Source organism: Podarcis raffonei, chromosome 15, assembly GCF_027172205.1.
Source record: "Podarcis raffonei isolate rPodRaf1 chromosome 15, rPodRaf1.pri, whole genome shotgun sequence".
Classification (NCBI taxonomy): domain Eukaryota; kingdom Metazoa; phylum Chordata; class Lepidosauria; order Squamata; family Lacertidae; genus Podarcis; species Podarcis raffonei.
In genome coordinates this window covers 24,040,741-24,055,924 of record NC_070616.1, presented here as the reverse complement: position 1 = coordinate 24,055,924, position 15,184 = coordinate 24,040,741, and the positions used below count along the sequence as shown (strand labels likewise).

General features: G+C 45.9%; 1 protein-coding gene across 2 annotated transcripts in view; it reads right to left on the bottom strand.

Annotated features, from left to right (window-relative positions):
• The window catches only part of NECTIN1 (nectin cell adhesion molecule 1), a 136,062-nt gene that overhangs the window by 9,777 nt on the left and 111,101 nt on the right, over nucleotides 1-15,184 (bottom strand). The window contains exons 5-6 of one of the 2 annotated variants that reach the window (XM_053367749.1): nucleotides 12,338-12,367; nucleotides 9,572-9,723 (exon numbers count right to left, since the gene is read on the bottom strand). In XM_053367749.1, the coding sequence (XP_053223724.1) occupies nucleotides 9,572-9,723; nucleotides 12,338-12,367 (182 nt within the window). The remainder of the gene's footprint in view (nucleotides 1-9,571; nucleotides 9,724-12,337; nucleotides 12,368-15,184) is intronic. The other variant, XM_053367750.1, reaches the window with a different exon arrangement.

Sequence of the window (15,184 nt, the reverse complement as noted above, 5' to 3'; positions counted from 1 at the left end):
CTCTTCCTGCAGCAAGTTGCAAACTATGGAGTGGAGTGTTTAGTGAATTGGCTAAGCATGGATCCCTTCTTCACTATGATGCTCATCAGGATCAGGATATGATTCTAAAAGCGGGTGGAGACAAGCTTCAGTGAAACTCTGGACTGGATTTGTGGCTTGTGGCTACCCAGCCCATAGGGGCATAGGAAGTGGGCTTATGCTGAGTCAAGACCATTGATCTCAGTTTTGTCTACACAGACTGGAAGTGACTCTCCCGAGGTTTCAGACAGGGAATCCTTTCCATCTCCTACGTGGTGATGCCATTAAGGATTCAACCTGGGATATTCTGCAGGCAAGGCAAGGCAGGTGCTGTACCACTTAGCTATTGAACCTTCCCAGCCTTCTGACACACCAAACCACTGGAAGGTTCAGGACAACGAAAGTCCTTCTTCTGCATGAACTATGAAACTCACTCCCACAGGAAGCAGGGATGGCCAGACAAGCTAGATGACTTTTACAGAGGATTAGACAAATTTATGGAGGAGAGAGCTCTCAATGGCTACTAGCCACAATGGCTCTGGGCTTTACTTCCATGTTTAGAGGAAATAATGCGGAAGAGTTCTCTTCCTGGTTGGCCACTGTGAGAACAAGGATGCTGGCTGGCTGGCCATCAGTCATGGATGCTTTGAGATTCCTGCATTGCAAGGGGTTGGACTAGATGACCCTGGGGCTTCCTTTCCAACTCTACAATTCAATTGGACTGATCCAATAGGCTGGTCTGATAAGAGAAGGAAACTGCTTTTTCTACCCTATGGTAGGGTATTGTGCCAAAGAAGAGAGAAAGGGTAGGTTTGTGTGCAATGTCCCTTTCTGAAACCACTGGGGACTCACCCAGAGGTTCAGCAGCTGCCGTCGGCTTTCCAGGCTCCTGCGATAGGTTTCGGGACAGATGCCAGACGGGTCTTAGAATTTAATCTTTCTGCAGGGTCACCTACTGCTTGTCAATCAAGCACTTCCTGGCGGGGGACTGAGGTGGGGGCTGGCATCCTGCCCCCCCTGCCCTGCAGACTAGGAGGCCAGGTTTCAAAGCAGTCGAGTTTCACTCCTGAATGGGGTGTGTGTGTGCCTGGGATGAGTTGGTGGTGCTCTGCTACCGTCCAATTTACTTGTCCATTTACCTATTTGAAATGTGTTGCTTTCCTTCAAGTTGGGCCCAAAGGGACAGGTAATAAGAAATTTGAAAGTGGCACCTTCTCACAGTTCCTCATATCTCCTCTCTCTTCTTCCCATTCCCCCCAATCGTTGGATCCAGAGATGTCTCCATCTATGCTGGAACGCTTTTCATTCTTTATTGCTTGCTTGCTTAATTCACCACCAACAATCATTGTCTCCTACATGTCCTCCTTTAAAGCTGTCGTCTGATTAAAGATATGCACATCCCTGTTTGATTTCTGGTTAAAAACCCAAGAATCCATTTTCATTTCAAAACAAATGCGAGTGTCACTGAAACCCCTAGTCAGGAGGTTGCCGAGGTTCATGTGAGATTACTTTCTGAAGCCTCTCACAACCAGGCATGATGAACTACAACTCTCCAGCGCAGCTATTGGGGCGTTGTAGTCCAAAATGTCTGGAGGGTACCAGGTTGGGGAAGCCTGCTGTGAGCTTTCAGAAGCAAAGCCTCTTGCTTGTCACTGGAATGAAACTGCACCGTCGCTTTCCTGCAGTTTCCTTTCCTTTTCCTCCTCGCACAATGAACGAGAACCAAAAGTGTCTCCGAGAAAACTCCACAGCCAAATCGCGTGGAAGCATTAAACTGCCAATCAACTAAATGCAATTAAAAGCCACGGGAGAGTGCTGTTGCATTCAGGCATGGGTGCCAATTTTAATAAAATACTGGGGTGTATGTGTGTGTGTGTCAAATAAGCCCTGTCCCCAATCCTAGCAACGGAGGTACCTAGGGCTAGTGAAAGTTTATTCCCCTCTCAAACCAACTTTCCCCCCAAAAACAGCTTTGTGAGGTGGACTCACCACAGAAACGAAGACTGGTCCAGGGCTACTCTGAATCCTTAAAGCTAAAATGGGACTTGAACCCAACTCTCCCCAAGCCCAAGTTTCTGGGCATCTGGTTGCCCCCCCCAATAAAATAAATAAATGAAGTCTGGCTGCAAAAATATGCATTTGCCTACTTGGGCATATTTTTAGGACCCATAGTGTTTTCAATTGCTCTTAAATATTGCATTTTAATTGTTGTAACCGGCCCTGGGACAATGGGTGAAATGGCAATGCCTATCAACTTGGGGGGCAGCCTCCTCAAATATTTTATTGGGGGGAGGCTGAAGGGAGCTGGTGGAGTTGGCGCCCACACACAGGTCCTGTCTATGGGTTTTCCACAAGCATCTGGCTAGCCACAGTGAGACGAGGATCCTGGACTAGTTGGCCTGATCCAATGCGCTTGTCTTCCATTCTTATTACTGCACAGGAAACATGAGTAACTGAATGTCTGGGTGCGCGCGCGACTGCAGCAGAGGAAGATCCTGCCTCGTTTCCAACTGCGTAGCTCTGGCTGATTCTGCATCTGTGCGCCCGTGCGTGGAGCTTCCCTGTGCATGTCTGCGCTTCTGCACCCGCAGATGCTTTGTGGAACGTGCTCCCCTGCAGGGCAACATGCAAATCCTTGGGAAGCCCCTCCGAAGACACGTGTGGGTGCCGCTAAGCCTCTCCTTGAGAGCCTCCTCGTTCTGCACCCCCAAACACACAAGCAAGCCGGCCGTAATGAAGTTGCACGTCTTGCAGCCTGGATTCACCTCGGCTGACAAATGTCCTGCAACGCCAAGAAAGCTATTACGTGAACAGATTGTGGGAATAAAATATTAAACTTCCACTTATCCATCTTTTTAATGTGCTGTAACTCTTAATGCCAGCTTGCAGCCAGGGCTGGGAGCTCATCATCAGGGGGTTGGCCCAGGCAGGCAGGCAGGCAGGCAGGCAGGCACACACACACACACACACTCCTTCCTTCCCAAGGCAGGTGAGAATCTGCAGGGCGGAAGAGCATTGTGGGAAACTGTGTTTGTTTATGCTCAACTGCAAGCACGAAAACTCCCGAGACAGCCTTCTCGGAGGGCTCTCCGATCTGGGATCATCTGTGGTTTTGCCTAGATGACTATTTGCTGGGAATTTCAAGACAGTGTAATAAATATCATTTTAGTTTGAAACACATGAGTAACTGAATGAGTTCAAGGTCTTACTATTGGTACAGAAAACCCTTAAGAGCTTAGGACAAGTTTACTTAAGGGACCGCCTTAATCTGTACCTCAGGTTAAGAACTTAATTCGTTCCTGGGGTCTGTTCTTAACCTGAAACTGTTCTTAACCTGAGGTACCACTTTAGCTAATGGGGCCTCCTGCTGCCGCTGCACCGCCAGAACACAATTTCTGTTCTCATCCTGAAGCAAAGTTCTTAACCCGAGGTACTATTTCTGGTTACAGATAGGTAGCCGTGTTGGTCTGCCATAGGCAAAACAAAAGGTGGGAATGGGTGATTGGCAGATAGCTGTGATGAGCCTGTTCATCACAGCTATCTGCTCATCACAGCTATCTGCCAATCACCCATTCCCACCACCCTTCTGAGTAATACCCCTCCCCACCTTCTCACTATATAGAAGGATCTGGCAACTTCTGTTTCAGTGTACCTGAAGAAGTGTGCATGCACACGAAAGCTCATACCAAGAACTAACTTAGTTGGCCTTTAAGGTGCTACTGGAAGGAAAAAACTTTACTATTTCTGGGTTAGCGGAGTTTGTAACCTGAAGCATCTGTAACCTAAAGTGACTGTAACCCAAAGTACCACTGTATATGCCTATTTGATTAATTCGATCTACAGAATGGGAACTTCTGCAAGGGCCACACAATGCCCATTCTGAGTTTGTAAGGAGGCACACTTTTACCGGGGCAGCACATGTCCTTTGGAACTCCTTGCCTTTTGATGTTAGGCAGCCGCCATCATTGTAAACTACCCTATGATCATCAGATGAAGGCCCTATAGAAAATGAATAATAATACTAGTAATGAAATTCTGACACTTACTGAATGCTTTTCTGTTTCAGCAGTCCTATCCAGACACATGATTTATTGCGTTTTAGCCATTTTAGATGTTTTAAAATGTCTTAAACATATTTCTTCCTTTCCCTTTTATTTGTGTTTTATCGCAGATATGTTTGCTGCCCTGGGCTCCTTTGGAATTCAAGAAATAACCAAGTAATAAATAACATGATGATCCATGTCTTCTAGCTCTTGATTCAAAAAAACACGCATTTGTCGATGCTGCCAAACAGGCAGCAGGTTTCAGAACATTATGGCTGGATCGGAGTTAATAAAAAGCACAGAGGCTTGATGCGCAAGGCTTTGCAACATCAAGTCAATTGTGCATGCTATGTGCCACCATGGATCACATCTGCAATAGACTGTTTACAGTAACCTTCACCAGCCATCGGACGTTGGGGGCTATGACTCTCATCAGCCTCTGCCTGGCCCAGATGTATGTGTCTGGGGCTGAGGGGGGCCATGGCTGTGTTAGCTGGGGCTGATGGTAGTTCAAAGAGCCTGGGGGGAACTAGGGTGGGCAAGGATTTCTTGAGAACAACCCAGCTAAATCCCCTCCTTGAAACCAATTAGGAATGCTGGTGGGGGAATGAATGATGCTAGCTCCAGCTTGGCCCAATCTTAGGGCCTCTTAGTGGAACACGGAGGCTCCGGGTCCCGCAGATTCAAATCTACCTTCAAACCACCCCAGGAGCATCCTATTTCAGGAGGGCCAGCAGTAAATGGGGACTTGGGGAGCCTTCTACAGGCCTTTGCAGTGGGACTCTCTGCCCCATTCAGAGCAGCACTTGTGCCCCACTCAATCTCCCCTCCAGGTTAAGGGTTGCATGCAGTCCTGCAAAACATGGTTTCAGCTGCTGCCTTCCATAGCCAATCCTAAGCGTTTATTCTCTATGAATTTCCTATTTTCCTTCTCTTGTAGAACCCACTCTGGGAACTTTTCGATAGAAAAGCAGAATGTTGATGATGGCATGTGATACGAGAGCGATTCAGATCCTTTGCAAGAAAATAAATAAATGAGTCTGGCAGACAATTGTCCCAAATCTGTGTATTTGGGAAGGCTGAATATCTGAGGAAGTAAAGGAACAAAGTGATAGGTATTGCACTAGTCCTCATGCACATTAATTCTACTGTCTGCCTTTTTCATAATTTCTAAGCAGAACAGGTTGCGCAGGTTTTGGAGCCCTCCCAAAACCTACGTAACCTCTTTGATCAGAGCAGAACAAAAGCAAATAATGACTGCATGAGCCATGAACGGCCATGGCAATATCAGATCACCCTGTGAGGGTCGCCTCTGCCCCTGGGGACTGTCTGGCTGCTTGGTGGTTTGAACTGAATGTGCGGCAAGCTGTTCTTGGGGGAGAAAAGAGTTTTCTGCCAATGATGCCTAAATTGCCCGCAAGCCCCAAACAAATCTACCTGTAATAGCCTCAGAGAGGCTGACTGAGTCTGCTCCATCGCTAGCCTAATCGGCCCTTGGGGAGAGCCGGATAAACATATTCCGAGGCCATGAATGATTAACAAGGATTTTGCTTTATGTATCCTGGTCTAATGAGACAGCTGCTAATCCCAGCAAACGTGGTATCTCCTGGCAGGAGCTCCTGACCAGCCGCCTTACTTGCCACCTGGGCTCTCCCCGCCCGCCTGCCCGCCACCTCCCTGTTCAGGGCATCAAAATCCATACTGAGGGAGGGGGGGCATTTTGCTTATTACTCGTTTTGTTTCATTTCATTTTGCTCAATTCCTTACCGACAATTATTCCGATTAAGACTGTCAACGTGCTTAAGAGAGCCGTTAATTGATTAATCACCCGCCTTTTCAACTGATGCATCCATTAACCAACCGATTAAACCACGCAGCGGATTTGCATACAGGCGAAAGCCCCGCCGTTGAAAGGAGCGTTTAAAAGGTCTGAAACTCAAGAACAACAAAAACTGTTTCTGCTATTTGCTGCTGGACGCAGTTGCTGCACTTTTGCGCCATCTGCGACGGCATCGGAACGAAAACAACCCTTTTTGCGGGGAAAAATAGATAAAAATAAGTAAGGAGGTCTCCTTAACTTCCAACCCGCGGATTAAAAATCCGCTGTTGCCAATTAGTCTGCCAATTAAACCAATTAAGTGTAGGGACATGCTGCTGGAAAAGGCCAAGCAGTCCACCTGGGTAACGCTAGATTTCCCCACCGATAGACCAATCCGCCATAACTTTGTCTAATCCTCTTTAGAAACCATCTGTGGCTTGCTCTGAGAGGGGAGACGGATGAGGTGGAAGAGTCCTGAAGGGACTGTGCTCGTTCTGACTGCGGACAGGGGTGGGGAGGGCACATTTATGAGTTCTCCCCAATGTTAAAAAACAAAACAACAAAATTTGCATCTTGAAAATTAATAACGCAGGGAGAAGGCTGAGCGAGGAACTTCCACGACTTGTTAGATTTCTTGTTTATTTGCAGGCAATTTTTTTAATGGAACATTCAGGAATGGTACCCCTGAAGTCTGAAAAATGGTATAGTCCACCTTACCACTTTGGGATGCTACCCATGAAGTCCACTGCACATCTAGAACATGTAGCTGGAACGGGGCATGAAACACTTCATTTGTCCTGTCCTTAGAGTTAATTATTACACCAATGTTGCAGATTTCCTCCAAGAGCTCAAGGCAGTGAATATGGTTCTCCCACCCATTCACTTTCATCCTACCAACAGCCCTGTGAGGTAGGTCAGGGTGAGAGCATGAGATTGGCCCAAGGTCACCCAGTGAGTTCGTGGTCAATTGGGGACTTGAACCTGAGGCTCCCAGGTCCTATTGTGACACTCAAACCACTGGAGAAGACAGCATGGCGTAGTGGTTGGAGTCCAGGAGGTCAGATTTCGTGGCCCTGCTCAGCCACGAAGCTCCAGGTGATCCAGTTAACCTACCTCACAGGGCTGTTGTGAGGAGAAAGCTGGGAGGGGAGAGTCACATATGCCACCTTGAGCTTCATGGAGGAAAAAAAGGGGGATATGAATATAAGAAAGCAAATAATAAATACCACACTGGCTCAGTTCTGAAGCAGCATTTTGAATTTAGAATAAAGGCTCCAGTGAGCTTCATGGCCGAGTGGGTTTCTGAACCGATGCCTCACAGGTTCTAGCCTGGCGCTTTCACTTCCTACGCCACACAGAATGCCCACTGCCCATCTGCTTCCTTGGTTGACCTCAGTAGCCTAGTGTCATGATAAATGCATAATAATTCTCCCCATCCCCAGCAAATTCATTCAGCATTTTGCAAATCTGTATCACAGTCTCCCTTGTCTTTGAAAAGCAAAACAAAATGCCCTTCCCCAACCTGATGCTTTGGACTACAACTCCCATCAGCCTCAACCAGAACGCCCAATTGGCCAGGGATGATGGAAGCTAAGGCTGTTCTAAACTTTAAAAAAGCAACACAGAGAGGCTCCAAAACCTTGCTTAAGTTAAATGGAAGGATTTGTCAGAGGTGACCCTAAATGCCTAGTCTACCTTAAATTTTCCCCTAACCCCAGGAAACATCTTCTTGCTGATTTGCTTACAAAAATCTTGGCTACACCCATGCCATCATCCCCAGAAGTTTTGGGCATGTTGTCAAGCAAGCTCTGTGTCATTTCTGCTGGGGAATAAAGCAGCCTTCTCTCTCCTCACCCACCACACCCCCCATCTCACAGAAGCCCCATGGGCCCATCAGCAAAGAGTTCCCCCATGTAGCCTCTGCGAAATGATCATACTTGTCTTGGACGGTTGTCAAATGGGGAGCTTCTTCTTGGAAGAATTTGTATTTGCCCTTATTGCTGAGCACCCTGGCGTTGATAGACTCAAAGACCATTGGAAACCAGAGACCTATCTGCTCAGTGACCTGTTGCTGCAAACTGCCCATGGTTATTTCAAAACAAGAGGTGAAGTCCAGCCTTCCTCATCTCTCAAACACCTGGCTATGCACTACTTTCTCCTCTCTGTTCCTTGTCCCCTCAGGTTTTCTTTCTACCTCCCACCTCCTTTTTCTCTCACTTCTTTTGGACAACTTCCTCTTGCAACTCTTGGCCAACTTCAACATCTCAGGCTGGCCTTCCTTTCCTAAGCCTCTAATTCTTCTGTTCGATAGGCAGTGCTATTTTTCTAGAAAAAGAGATGCCGGAGCTCACCATGAATGCCTCCCTTGTTCTCTTATAATAGCAATGGCGCCCACCTGAGAGGTGCTGGAAGTGAGTTTCAGCGAGTTCCGGCTGAAAAAAGCCCTGTCTGTAGGCTTGGCCTGCCCATTTCGGTAGCCTTCTTCCTACTCTGTGACATCAGGGCAGTTCAGCCAATCAAGGCTAGAGGCTTCAAAATCAACAAAAAATATCTCTATGTGTCTTACAATATAGTCTTTTAAAATAATAATAATAAAAATAGCTTATCATTATGAGCCAGACTGCCTGGGAAGCAAAAGGAAAGCCTGGAATCTGGATAATCTTCAGGATTTTTTGGAGATGGGAAACCACACTGTTCTGTTCACCCTTTGAAAGCCTGTTCTGCCACCAAACAGAAGGAAATTGGAAATGGATGGTGTTTCTTTACTCTCCAATCACCCAGCTATTCCTTTATGGTGCAGATACTGCCATTGGTTGATTATTCCTGTGTGATGTCATTTCCTCTCCTTGCAGTACCAACAAGAACAGACATCATTTCCTCTGGGCCAACCCAACACCTTCCCTTATTCTGCAGCATTCCCCCCTCCTCTCATAACTTCTCACATTGTCATATGACATCACTTCCTCAATGCCTCACCTGCCAGTCTCACCACTTCCTTCTGAAGCTTAGAGGAGTGGTTCATCTCTATGATTTCTCGTCATGGACCTTGTTTGAGCAATACTCCTTAAAAACAGTGCAGACAAGTCACACAGTAGAAAATGGGCTGGGTAGGGACATGGACAGACAATTTGCTCAGAACTTAAAAATAAAATGAAAAAAATCCACACACACGCCAATAACCCCAAAACAAACCTACCGAGACCAAACAAGAGAATTTCTATAGCGGATGCCCTCTGTTCCTTAGTGCTTTGCAAATAAGTGCAACCTCAGTGGGACACATTTCTTTTTTTGCCACCCCTTTGTGACATCTCCTTTTGTGCCTCTTTCACTTTAGAGCACAGCTCTGATGCTCTCGTGCTTTGTTTGAACCAGACGTAGAAAGGAAAACAAGGGGGAACAAAGTACCAGCGAACAAAAGGAGGGGGAAGCGCAAAGAGAGGAGATGAAACAAGTGATTCCAGCAAGACAGCTTTCCTTTGGGACGCACTTCTTTTGAGCATGGCGAAAGAAGCACCGGGGATCCCCCGCCAGCTTGGTTCTGCCCTGAGAGGAAAGGGTGGGAGGTGGGAGATCTGTCAAGCGACAGCGAGGCAGGGGAAAAAATAACGCTGTGCGACTTGCTTACACTTCCCTCCCACAACGCGGGCGCTTTGAGCAAACAGAGGCTGCCTTTCCGGCAAGGGGTTCCTACCTGTCACGTTAACTTCCACCTGGCCAGACCGCGTCCCGATGGTGTTGGTGGCCTCGCAGACGTACGTCCCTGCCAGGCTGTAGGTGACGGGCCCCTTGAAGAACAACGTGCTGTTCTGAACCTCCACGTTGTCGGGAAGCGATCCGTTCAGTCTGTCGCAAAAGGAAGACCAAACGGTTAGGGAGAAAGTTCTTTCCTGTAGCCAGTGGATCCTGGCTAATTCGCTGGAGCTGTTATAGGACTATCCAAGCCCATCTGTCTGAGCCCACCTAGTCCAGGTTCAAGTCCATCTGTTCTACAACCCAATTTTCTTGCAAAAACCTTCATTGCCTACTACCTTCCAAATCCAACATCTTCTCTACTTTAGGGTATGTAAAACTGCCCTTATACAATAAGGCCCACTTCATGGAGTGAGTGAGTTCGTGTTCACTGACTGCCCCTTATGTGTGTGTGTGTGTGGGGAATAATACCTGAAAAGTAATGGTAGCAGGTTGTGGTCAGAGTAGTGGAACGACAACCAAGTAGCTGTAGGGTTTGAGCCACAGAGCTCAGAGAGTGACCTTGAGTTAGCCATCCTTTCTTGGCCTAGCCTATCTACCAGGGTTGTTGTGAGGATAAACTTGGTGAGAGGGAACTATCTACATCACCATGAGTTCCTTGAAGGGTGGGATAAAAATGAAATATGAATTTACAATTGTACCTGCACCCTTCCCTCCCCATCTTCAAACAGGGTTTTGATTTTGGGAGCAATAGGGGCATGGGGTAAGATCTGCAGAACTTGCAACCCTGGAGACAACACTGACTTAGATGAACTAATAATAATAAAATAATAATAATAATAATAATAATAATAATAATAATAATAATAATAATAATTTTATCCCACCCATCAGACAATGTTCTGACTCTCAATAAGGTTTCCGGTGCTGAAAGAAAGAGAGATAGCGAGATAGCCAGAGAGAGAGAGAGAGAGAGAGAGAGAGAGAGAGAAAGAGAGTGCGCGAGAGAGTGAGAGAGAGGTCTTTCCCAGTTTGGCCACCTACAATCCTGTCAAGTGATGCTTTGCATCGGGAGACAATTTATGTCAAGGCACCGTGGATCATTTTATAGGACAGATTTACCATCTGTCTGTTTTTTTCTTCTTCTTTGTACTTCTGCAATAGTTTTAAGAAATTATTGTGATGATTTATTCGTTTAACTGGAGGTGCTGGGGATCGAATCCGGGACATTCTTTGTGTTAAAAAAAGATGCTGTGTCACTAAATATTCCACCCAACGCCTTTTCCCAAGCCATGGACATCTCAGAAGAGAGCTGGGTGGTGTGTGTGGAGGGGATGGGGAATCTCAGGGCAATAGCTTGAATTCTGCGAAGTATGCAACATCAATAAATTATGCAGATTATAACTGTGGTCATTGCATAATTTATTCTGCTTTTGCTAGACCGGGCAAAGAGCTAAGTTGATGTTAAAGCCCCACCAGTTGGAAACTGATGCCTTGTCCCGTCAGCTGGAAATGCTGGCCACACTCTTTTAGATCTACCTCCAAAGTTTCCAGGGGCTGGAAACCTTGGATTTATTTAAAAACAAAAACAAAAACTGAGATGCTGAATTTGGCAACTGGTGGCAATTTCTTAACCCTGTAGCAATATTTTCAATTTGCCTCACTTCCATGCTAGCAAAATCAGTCTTATCTCTACCCTGATGGGTTTCCCCCCAACCTATCAAGCAATAAAACATGGCAACTCAGAGCAAGGCTTTTAGTTCCCTTGCCCCTGTTCTGTAGAACAGCATCCCTGTCGACATACGAACGGCAGCCACTCTCTGCATTTTCCAGAAAGAACTGAAGGCATTTTTGTTCTGATGGGTTTTCTCAGCTGGGTGAATGGGTCTTTGCCACGGGTGTCCATTTTGTATTGTTTTAAAATTTATCTCCTATTGCTTTCTATGTCATTTTTAATTGTTTTTATTGCACATGGTTTGAGAGATGTTTGTGGAAGGTGACTGCAATGTTGTTGTTGTTGTTGTTGTTGTTGTTGTTGTTGTTGTTATCCTGGAATCAAAGGCCAGCAACTCATTGATGAATTAATCGCAAACTGTTTTGGAAAGTCATGGAGCAAACAAACATAACCATAACTGCATGTTACATGCAGGGAAAGAATAATGCAGCTTGCTCATTTTTAATTACCGGTACAAGGTAAAGCAATTACTTTAGCTAAAGTAATTGGATCACCCAAAAGCTCAGCGGCAGAGTGCATGTTTTGTGTGTACAAGGACCCAGCTTCAGCCCCAGAAAAATCCCAGGTAGCTGATGGTGGCAAACACCTCTCTCTGCCCAAGACCTGCAAGAACCACTGCCATTCAGAGTAGGCAGCCTTGGACCAATGGAGCAATTTAGTAGAATGCAAATTCCTATTTGACAATACAGGAAATTCTTCTATCCTCGCCTTCCCCTCCAAAGCACCAACAGTAATCCACAAGTAGTATATAAACAGGAAAAGTTAGAATTTTGTCTATGACTACGTTAGCATGCATAAAAGCAAAGCTCTATATAGTTAAAGACCCAGAGATGACAGAGGCGTTTATAACCCAAGCCAAGCCATGACAGTGTGTTGCGCAACTCTTGAAAGATGAGGGCGCACTTCTGTGCAGAGCGAAAGGGAAGATCAGAGTCAAATTCTGAATGGCTAAAGGGCAGAAGATGCCCAGCATCAGTCGTGCAAAGAAGCCCACAAGTTACTAGTCCATAGGAAATGTGATGGCCTGCTCACCTATTCCTACCTACGTTAGGCAATGGGACCCTGAAAGAAAAAAGGAACACTTTGGTAAAGATTTGCTTATTAATACTGTGCACCAGACAAATGAGAAAAGAGGGAGCTAGCCCACCCCACCCCAATAATAATAATAATAACAATAATAATAATAATAATAATAATAATAATAATAATAATAATTTATTATTTATACCCCGCCCATCTGGCTGGGTCCCCCCAGCCACTCTGGGTGGCTTCCAACAAAACACCAAAACACAATAACCTATTAAACATTAAAAGCTTCCCTAAACAGGGCTGCCTTTAGATGTCTTCTAAAAGTTTGGTAGTTATTTTTCTCTTTGACATCTGGTGGGAGGGCGTTCCACAGGGCGGGCGCCACTACCAAGAAGGCCCTCTGCCTGGGCCTCTGCCCCTACCCCCATGACTTATACTTTCTACCATTTGGCTGCCAGTTTTAACATCTCCATATTGGGATAATACCCATGCTGGCTTATAAATGAATTTGTAGCCAAGCAATGCACCATCTTCCATGAGCAGAACGTTCTCAGGTTCACCCCTTGAAGATGCCTCACAGCTATTCACACTTGTGGGACATTCAACCCTCCCCGTTTCCCATCACACCTATATTTCCCCGCTTTCTAAGCTTGTCCCACAGTCCTTCACCCTCCCTGCCCCCAGCTCTCATACGTTTAATCTCTCTTTCTCTCACTTCTCTTCCTGCGCTGCAGCCACCTCTCCTCCATCACTTAACATTCAGAACTATCTTACAATAGTTCGTGCATTGGCTACTTCAAGCTTTGACTACTGCCATGCGCTTTGTTTGGGACTTCCCCTGTGCTTGACTGGGGAATTGCAGTTAGCGCAGAAAGCGAGACCCTGTCTGCATTTATAACAGCTTTGCTCAGAGGTCTACACCGATTGCCATTTCACTACCGGGCCAAATTTAAGGTGTTACACTTGGTGCATAAAGCCCTTAACATCTTGGGGGGGGGTGGTTTGCTTGTGAGATCGCCTTACCCTCATATAGGCCCACGTGACCATTTCGATCTGCAGAGCTGGCACAGTTACGAGGTACCACATAACTCTCGTTCCACACTTCTAAGAAATAAGCCTCTTGGCAAGGCAGCACCCAACATTGAAAACAAGTTTGCCGGCTGAATGGGAACTCGATCCTTCAAGCGAAATTAACAAGGGACCCAGGAATTGCCCTTCTGCATACTTAGCACACATGTGCTGTCTGCCTCTACTTCAGTCCACACAGCTTGAGTACTAAGCTTGAAAACTCTGAATGGTGGAGATTCCTGATATCTCCCAACTTACCACCTCTCTCTCTCTCTCTCTCTCTCTCTCTCTCTCTCTCTCACACACACACACACACACACACACACACAAATTGGGGGACTCAAAATATTTTCATACTGAGCAGAAAGCTGAGGTTTGATACCCATTTAACATTACACCCAGTTAACTCAAAGGGACATTTGTAACAATGGACACCCATCTTTCTCAGCGACACAAAATGCCTAGTTCAAAATGAAGAGCTGAGGGCAGGGAAACAACTAGTTGATTAAGTGTGGCATGACTCTGTAGCTTAGTTGGCACCATGGTGCAATTTGGCCTGGAGCCTAAACGGGAACAGATTCTGCCGGCTCCGTAAAATGCACATCTCAAATACCTTCTTCCACTTTCTTCTCTTTCAGCTAAGGTAGAAATGAAGCATTTTGGAAGGATGCTTCTTGCCCAGAGTTGGAAAGACGACAAGATACCCACTAGGGTGGACTGGCAGATAAAATTTTTGGACCATGCAGAGATGGCAAGTTTAACTGGGGAAATTAGAAATCAGGAGGATCAAAACTTCAACAAAGAATGGGATAAATATATAATGTACTTGAAAGACCCCTGTAAACATTTGAACTCTTTGGCAGGCTTTACGTGACTCTTGCAATGATGCATAGATTTTGGATACTATGGAGCAGGCTTCCTCAAACTCAGCCCTCCGGATGTTTTGAGACTACAATTCCCATCATCTCTGACCACTGGTCCTGCTAGCTAGGGATCATGGGAGTTGTAGGCCAAAAACATCTGGAGGGCCAAGTTTGAGGAAGCCTGCTATGGAGGATGACAAACTAGATAGACTGACAATATCCAGTTTAAAACGTTAGTTAAAGAACCCACGGAGGGAAGGAGGGAATCTTGAGATACACAAGAATCTTGGGTAAAGTTTAATATTTGTGATAATACTCTTTGTGTGAATGAATTTGTATAAATCAAATAAAAATTATTTCAAAAAAGAAATGAAGCATTTTGATCTGGGGAGTGGACCTGTCAGTGGCAGAAAACAGTGGTTCAGCTCTGCAGCCTCTTTTAAGAGTTTCTGCCTGGCTGGAATGTGTCCTTGGGGGGGTCTGAGAATGCCTCTTGCTATGTCTGGCTGCAAGAGTGAGAGGGGCGTGGGAATGTGTGTAGAAGCCAGTAGGGTGTACAAAGGTAAAATTTACATTCTTTGCCCACCCACTTTTACATCACTGGCATATGGCCCTTGGAAGGTTTCCCAGAAAGGACTGTGGCCCTCAGGATGAATAAGGTACCCCCATCCCTGCCAGAGAGATTTGATCAGGGAGATGAAAGTCAAGCTTTTTATTCCAGAAACACCATTGTTATGCCTATATTCCCACTGGCAAAGCTTGGGTGAATAAAAGCTCATACTATCAGGATTTTCTTTGTCTCATTTTAGCAATTTCTCTCTCTCACTCTATCATTCTATCTGATTGATCCTTCTCTCTTCCCAGTGGCTTTGGTCCATGCCTTGATCTTTTATTTTATTCAGCAAAAAAACTGGAACTC